The sequence below is a fragment of the Limulus polyphemus genome, unplaced genomic scaffold (genome assembly GCF_000517525.1).
Source record: "Limulus polyphemus unplaced genomic scaffold, Limulus_polyphemus-2.1.2 Scaffold1755, whole genome shotgun sequence".
NCBI lineage: Eukaryota > Metazoa > Arthropoda > Merostomata > Xiphosura > Limulidae > Limulus > Limulus polyphemus.
Genome location: NW_013667365.1, coordinates 150,492 through 159,385, shown reverse-complemented (window position 1 = coordinate 159,385; position 8,894 = coordinate 150,492). Strand labels below are relative to the sequence as shown.

Genomic DNA, 8,894 nt, shown 5'->3' with positions numbered 1-8,894 from the left:
TATATATATATATATATATATAAGGTTATCTGAATTAAATAAAAAGAGCTAATAAGGTTACATTTAACACATACCCTCATGTAGATCTTTCACAACACGATGCTACTAATAACATTTCTGCGTCCTACATTTAACATGATTGTCCGAAAATCTAGCACCATCAAATAGTATTAACCAAACCTTTACTTTAAACAGTAAACTGGCTTGTGTATTTTATCAAAAACTAACCCAGTTTTCGGTCAAATACAGGGCGATTCCTTAAAAAATTCTATAAGTTTGATAATAATCTTAACATCACCGCCAATACTCCCATCCAGCTAGACATACAAATCGACCTAAGATGATGTATTGCACATCACACTTGTCTACTTGTTACTTTAATACTCGTCAAAACTTCGGTACCTTTTGGTACGAAACCTCTGATAAAACGTTATAAAAGTTGTATTTTCTCATAACCCTAACAAAAACAAAAACACAATCTGCCATTAAGACTCCCCTAAAGCCACATTTTCTTATAATATGGAATATGTATAGCAAACACTTTTACGAAATATCTGAAATAAAATCAAAAATTGAATAGCAGGGAAACGTCGGAACTTTGTAAGTTAGCAGCATTTTTTCGAAACTCTTACCTTTTTATTAAATATGTATATTTTATATTGAGTAAAATTTGATTTTTATGAACCGACAAGATATGTAAATGGTTTATAGTTAATTTGATACTTGAAGAAATCGACAGAAAATGTACTCAGTGACACATAAACTTAGAACCTATCCTACAGTACCTCCGATATTAAGAGATTACAAGATTAAAGTACATTTCAGGATTTCTTTCAATACCAAACAGTTCGCTGGACAGTTGACATTTTCCTTTTCAGATTTATATATGTTTAAAAATAATAATGGAATCTGCATTTATTTTTGTATCTACGTTTTTAATATATGATGAAATAATATATTGTGTGTGATTATTCACAACTAGTTTCTAAAACTTTAACTCATTAAATTAGAGATGTACGTATAACAAAAACACTAAAACATAGCAACATATAGTAGTGCCAAAACGGGTTTATAATTAATAAAAACAAGTAAAATAATAAAAAACTGGGATTTTGAAAACCTGCAAATAGGTATCGTAAAAAGTAAGCAAACAAAGCTGGCGATAATGTAGATATTATTTACTTGAACTATAAACCACTACTTTGGCTTCATGCTTTTATCTAGAATTACATTTGGTGGAGTAAAAATAGGAATTTGTAGTTTGCTGGCTTTTTTATGCTCAACTATGAGCATAGAATTACTTGATTTGGTAGCTAACTTTATACATTGTAATGATAATAAACATAGCTAGTAGCTAGCTGATATGGTTCCTGATAATTTACTGTAGCTATTGACTATGTGATCGCATTAGTTTAAGATGTAAAATGTTAAGCTGCAACTGGATATTGTCATGGAGAATTGTTTGATAATATATTGAGCATTTATATTTCTGTGTTATTAAATTCTATATACAAGCATATATGCTATATAAAAGCAGCCTTTTCAAATAAAACATATACATCTAAAACATCGCTTTAAATAAACCATCGTGTCTTTTAAAGTAATTATTCCACGAATGTGTGTGATAAAATTTAACACTATGTGTATTATTTTTTTACTCCTTCACTTCATACAAAATTTAGGGATTAGCTCCCTAAGGACACCGATTGTATAGTGTACAAAGCATGGAGTATCTACCTGATATTGTCAACTAATGTTCATCTATTATTGGCTAGTAATTTCTGTTTCACCCCGTGCTTCAGCTTTTTAAAGGAATATCAAATATTTGTGAAAAAGCTAACTTTAAGGGGTAATTATAACATCATTTACACTAGAATTATAATGTTTTTAGTTTAACTAAAATACAGAAGAAACAAATCGACTTTTCAATTCCTCCACGACCTTCGCAGTACCATATTTAGTATTCTACAAAAGGGTTGGGTGTAATATATCAAGTCGTTTTTGTTGTAGGATTGCAAGAAAATAATAATAATAAGAAGAAGAATTACAAATTGGCCGTCTAACATACGAGTTTCTGTACATTTTTTATGTGTACAGCCTTAGTCATAGCAGTCAATAGCAGTTTAACCTGATATTTGAACTGAATCTTTACTTTTTAAAGTGCCTTTTACCCGAACGTTCTATTAGGGTTTTGTGAAATTCCATGCGATACCTATTATTAACCTCTATCGTGGTTCATGATAAAGCTAAGCACCTGCAGTTTACATGACTTGTAACACATATATCAAGTCTATTGGTTTCTAATGCATCGCCAGCATTCGACGTTCAAAAATGCAACTGCTTTATCGAAATGTAGATTAAAATGTAAAAGAAAGATAACTTCGACATCTAAGCTAATTTATACCGATCATTATTGTTGCATACACCGTGCAGGTTCACTCAACAATTGTTAAATTAAAAATCTGAGATTCATAACTTCGACATCTAAGCTAACTTATACCGATCATTATTGTTGCATACACCATGCAGGTTCACTCAACAATTGTTAAATTAAAAATCTGAGATTCATAACTTCGACATCTAAGCTAATTTATACCGATCATTATTGTTGCATACACCGTGCAGGTTCACTCAACAATTGTTAAATTAAAAATCTGAGATTCGTTTGTTGAAAGTAAACTGATATATAAGTGGGTAAAATATTAAATTTTGCTTATGATATTTTCAAAAATTTCTAACTTCATATAATTCTTAGAACTACTTAAAACACAAAAACGTGACATGAATTTAAGAAGTTTTCAATATATTGTTCTTCCTAGCTGTGCGAAAAATCATTTTTTAAAAATGCATCACCAGTAGATTTAGTAATTGATATTTTTGTTCGGAAAGTCTAAGATCGAACCTTATTCAACGTATACAGGATCGAGTCCATTATATTAAAGTGAGATTGAAAATCACAACCGATATAAAGTCGCAGTGGAACGGAATGTATCAGAACTATATTTGGACAATGTTTGGTGTTACATAGGTAATGCGATGCTACCGAATATTGGTCTTTCTTGGGAAAGGTATGTGTCAAGTCTTTACTCTACTATATTTTTACATTCAGATCATAAAGATGTGTTCAGATCTTAGACTTAGAATTTCCAGGACGGGGATGTTTTTTTTACTTAATGACGTTAGAAAACAGAAGAATATTGATCAACTTGGAATACAAGGGCCTTCCGGAGTAAAATTTAAAACAAACTATACCCCAGCAAAGTATTGTGTCTTATAACATGTGAGAATCCATGAACACAAAGGTCATCAACTTGACCTAGGTAACAATGCGCAACATAATCAAGAAAGATCTCTGCCTTGAAACGAGGCCAGGGTACGGTTTCGCCAAGATTAAGTTTCTAGTTATGGCTATTGTTCTACCGTCGCATACCACAAGCAACTGGATAATGAAAAGGGTATTCATGCTATTCCATACAAAGACATACTGGCTTATGGATTTCTATGTGGTCAGACTGTTGAAATGGAAGATGAAATACAGTCGTTCTAACACGAATGAGTGGTGTTCTTTGGACATATAAGCCTTACGAAGAAACCTTTTGCAATGGAAACTACGTTGCAGGCATATTGTCAAAATGTACGGTCATCAGATAAAGCATGGCTGGATGTTGCGACATGGAGTGTAAAAATGTGGTGAGGCTACAAAGTCGTTTTAATATAACGTACTCAACGCTGTGTATGTTGGTTTGTTAGTGGAGTTATAATCCAAGCAAGATCGATTAGACATTTGAATGATGTTGCTTAGATGTTTATATAAATGCTTTCTTTATATATTCGTTTTCGATTTAACTTAAATTTCGAATAAATTTTGTTACGTGCATTTATGTTGTTGTTGTTTTTTCAGCTATTCAATGTTGAAATTGTGTGTTAAATATTAACTTTTTTATATTAACATGAGTGTTTTGTTGAACTAGACACTAAAAATATAGTTTTTGATAGTCATATTTCAACTTTATATTCATAGCTTGTTGCAAGTCATTAAGGTTAACTTCTCACCAGAATAAAATTGTATATTTTGACCTTTATTTTGAAGGTTATTTACTGTTCCACTTGTTTAGTGTAGACATTTTTCACTGTTCTAACATGAATACTTTTCAAAAATAAATTAATTAAGAATAAGCGAATGAAAAGATATATTTAATCGCTTTGAAAGACGCAAACTTTAACCATTCTTGGACTGGATATGGCCTAACGAATAGCGTACTCGGGTTATGTATCCGAGGATTCAAGGTTCGCATCCTATTGACGCAAAAAAGTGTGAAGCACTTTGGATTTGCTATAAGGATGTCGTTCAAATCAACATCCAGTCAGACAAGTGTCTCCCAAGAGTTGGTGGTGGGTGCTGTTGACTAACTGCCTTCTGTTTAGTCTTTCAGTTCAAAATTAGGGAGGGTTATGATCAGGTACGCCTTTGTGTAGATTAACGCGAAATGTCTGAATAAACAATTTAATGATATTCCTAAACCTTCATTATTTTGTGGAAAAAAATCATAGGGTTAAGCTCGTAACAAGATTAATATATATTTCATGTATTTAGAACTGTAAAAGATACACAGAATAAATTATTTTAGAACTCATACCTACACAAAACGCTAAGTCCATTGCTGTCAGAATACAACACAAGTCTAATATACTTAAAGAGCTTGTTTTAGACACGATTGTATATCTTCTTTTTTGGATTTCGAAATCACGCATTATATTGATAAACAAATCTATATACCGATGTTTCAATTTAACTGTTAAGGTTCTTGTAAGAAATAAATATAACTAAAGTTTAATACGTTTTTTAAAGAATAATAAATACCCAATTTTGAGACCAATTTTTTTAACCATATTTTAGTGACAGCGACAAATGCTATACTTCAAATTTGAAATAGTTTATATCTGAGTTGGTCACCAGTTGTGATATGATAACACTGTTATTCAATTTCATCTTTATTTACCTGCTAAGAAAAGCGTTACACTGACATTTCGACTAAACTTCGTCCATTGTATTCTACTTTCAACAAGGTCTTTTTTCTCTCTACTTGAACAATTTTCATTTAGAAATCAAAAGTCTCGAGAGACGACTTCAGTATGGGCTATGATGTATAACATTTTCAGCATATAAATATCCATTTGCTACCAAAAGTTTGATCTAATATTTATTAAAGAAAATGACAAATACAGAAATGATGTAATTCTTTATAAACCTGTTTCAAAGCTCTAGTTTACAATTATATGCATTATATAATTCTGACAAGAATGTCTAACACATCAATTCAATTACAGTAAAATGAAAATTACGCTATGAATATTCCAATAATACAAAAGTAATTATCTCTCTTTATAAAAACAGAATAATCTGCGTGTTTGTCTGTCTGTTAACTTACTACTCCTAGGTCGTTGGGCCAATCTCAACCAATGTTCCTTATGTAGGAATGCAATGAACAAAAATGGCCCCCACTATTGCACTAGTACATAAACTCAGATTAAATTTCTACTACAACAGCCATCATAACACTGATACGAGGAGCCGTTTCTTGAGTTATACCCACTTCCTACTTTGACCTTTGACCTTACAACTTCATCTCGTAAGAAACTTCTACGGCCAATGACCGTAAATTAATTAATAACGTGAAACAGTGTGGAAGGACATGAAGAGCTGTGTGTTGAAAGCGGGTACCAGAAAGCACTCCTAACGACACTAGTTTGTCCCTGACCATCGCACAGTGTATACAATGTGTATACCAAACTTTGGGAGAGGTAATAATGAATACTGACATAATACGTTATGTTATAAATAAACTGTGTGAAAGCTAGGATTTTTGTGTTATTTATCATAGCCACCACCCCTACATTTTTTAAAGTTCATAACCCGATCAAAGGACGGGTATCTCAGCTTCTGAATAATAATAAAAAACTAAATCTGGACACTTAAGATATTAAAATGACCAATTTTAAGTAACACATTCATTTATTAATACAACAGCAAAAAAAAAAGGACTAGAAAAACTTATTATTAACTTATTTCTGGTTGATCCTCAACTTCCTGATAAGGAATTCATTATGAAATATTTTATCCAACCCTTTTTGTTAGGTATTAATAAACGACTCAGAATACGTTAAACTATTCCGAAACTGCATAATACAAAATATAAACACATAATATATATTTCTGTCTTAGTACTGCGTGTAACAACAAGGGTTGCTTCACGAAAAACTCATATTAAAAGACCATCAACTAAATGAGATCAAGATATTTGTAATACAGCAAACTGGAGCTTCAAAACTTCCAGCAATAGTTGTTGATAAAAAGATTTGGGGCTGTTTGCAATAGATGTAAACAATGATATTTAATCTTATTACATCACTGTATTTTTATTTTTTAGAAATATTTTTAGATAGGCAATGTTATCTTTTTTTTCTATTTTAAGGTTTTATTAAAATGATTCAATTAGCTTAAATTCTTGCTATAAGAAATTTAAAAAATTTCGAAGTGGCGTAACCTAAAAAGCTAAAGTGCATACCTTGTATCTTGACAAAATTACATAATTTCCAAATTTTATTGTCTAGAAACAGGAAAAATATTTTTCACTAAGCTTAGTAAAGTGAACAAATTAGTAAATTAGTTTAATACTGTCAATTATAGAAGAAGCATAAAACTAGGTTTGGTAAATTGAAATAGAAAGTTTTAACTAATACAAAAAAAAGTCATTCAACATTTTCTGCAACGATCGTTTCTTTGACACTTCAAACTCGAGGTATTCTGGATGAAATATGTTAAGCGCTAAAGCATTTTGTTTCAGATTTAGATAGTTTGTAAAATGTTTTTGATACTATAAGTGATGTTTAAAGAGCATTTAAAAGTGATTTTAGGGTGCAAAGCAAATTATTAGGTGCTGTTTGTTTCTGATGAATTAACTATTATTTTTTGGTTTTCAAATAAGTTTAATGTATTATTAGGAGGCTACGCTGCCAGTCTCATTAAGGATTTAACTAAAAAAGAGAAAATACAGAATTTTGTATTATTCGTTTGAATTTTTATCTTTTGTGTTTTGATCTCTTTCATTTATATAAATCAAATGATTTCATCTATTGAGAGAATAATGGTTTTCGAGAAGTAGTATCATTATAAATAATTTGAATGACTAAAAATGTTTAACTACTCTCAATATATATATATATATACATATTTAGCTTGCACCCGAAGTTGACTTATGACAATAAAATAGGTCTTGCTTTTGTCTCACCTGTACTCGAGCACTGTTATTATTAGTCTTCTTCCAATCTGAGGTTTTCACTCCGTTTCGTTTCCCATAGTCTTCACCCAAACTGTTAGTGAAGAGGATTCTTGCTATTAGCCCATAGAGTACACAGGACAATAGCAATGGGAAAATGTAGAATATCACCAAATCAGCAAAGAAATAACCCAAGTAATGTTCTCTGGATAGAGCAAAGGTGCAGGTCTCCATGTTCTCGTGTCCTTTATAATAGATGGGTACAGTCTTCGTGAGAAAAAGCCAAGGGGAGCAGTAGAGACAGGCAAACACCCAAACCCCGATGATGATCTTTTTGGCTCTATTGACAGTACAAACCATCTGGGCCTTCATGGGATGGCAGATGGCGATGTACCGTTCCACCGTGAAAGCTGTGATAGACAGGGACGAAGCATTGATCCCTAGATATTGAAGAAATATAAAGATAATACACCCAGCTCGACCCCAGATCCACTCGTCTCCTAGTAAGTAATAAGATAAGATTTCGTTAGGTACAGAAGCCATCAGGACCAAGAGATCAGCTAGGGACAAACTGACGAGGTAACAGTTAGTAGGGGTGAGCATGCTTCGAGTTTTGGTTACAACTATTACCACCATAATGTTACCCAGCACGCCTACAAGAAATATTACGCCTTGAAAAATAGTCCCTATAATACGGTAATTCAGTGAATAATATGTTGGGTCTTGATATGCAATTATCTTTTCCGTTTTAATTGAGGTATCCCAAAAAGAGCTGCAGTTCGATATATCTGTCGTGAGTGACAGATTGAGCGTGGAATAATCGCTCTCTTCATAGCATGATGGCAAGAGTGTTGCATGCGTTGTCATGCTGATGACTTTATTATGTATGTTATATAAATATATGCACAAATGTTAGTGAAGTATATCCTAGGAATTGCTCGTGTTAAGTAGAATATTCCGTACAAAATTTTAATTGTGTAACTTTGGGATGAAGAAGCTTTTTAAAGGAAAAACAACAACAAAAAAGTACCTTTTCAATTAATAACTTTAACAAAATTAACAGGTTTATGGAGATGTTTAAATTAATTATACACGCATATGCCTTTGTACCTGTCCCCTTGTGCTGTCTGCTCCTCACCTCTTTTCTTGCGCCTTCGATTCTCAAGCCCTCTTGAGTAAGAATGTTCTCCTCCGGGAGGTTAACACTGCCAACTGCACAGTAGCAACACTGATAGCTGATTGGTGTTTACTGACGATACAACTTTGTAGTATTTTCTATCTGCGCAGAGCTTGGTTTCCATGACAACCATTTCCTATGTTAAAGGTTATATCGGCTGCTGACTTTATGAAAACAATCTGTTTTTAACATTATCTTCTCAAGTACTCCCCTTTTTCTCGCTTTTGTTTACGTTGACTTAAAACTGTACCCCATCCTGATTTTGAACAATATAAACATCTTTACATCTCTCTCGATAGTTCTTCAGTACCAGGAGTTTTATCTTCTCCTTATCCTCTTACATGCTCTAATTTTCGTACTATTTCATCCTTAATTTCTTGTTTTCTCAGTGTACATGTTTTTTTATACTAAATTTCTCTAAACACATACCCATTTATTTC

The 8,894-nt window shown here is 32.2% G+C and overlaps 1 protein-coding gene across 1 annotated transcript in view; it reads right to left on the bottom strand.

Annotated features, from left to right (window-relative positions):
* Positions 1 to 8,235, bottom strand: part of LOC106464837 (thyrotropin-releasing hormone receptor-like) — a 22,097-nt gene extending 13,862 nt beyond the window's left edge. The window contains exon 1 of the mRNA XM_013924993.2: positions 7,290 to 8,235. Coding sequence (XP_013780447.1) covers positions 7,290 to 8,144 — 855 coding nt within the window. The 5' untranslated portion in view covers positions 8,145 to 8,235. The remainder of the gene's footprint in view (positions 1 to 7,289) is intronic.
* Positions 8,236 to 8,894: the final 659 nt, after the last annotated feature.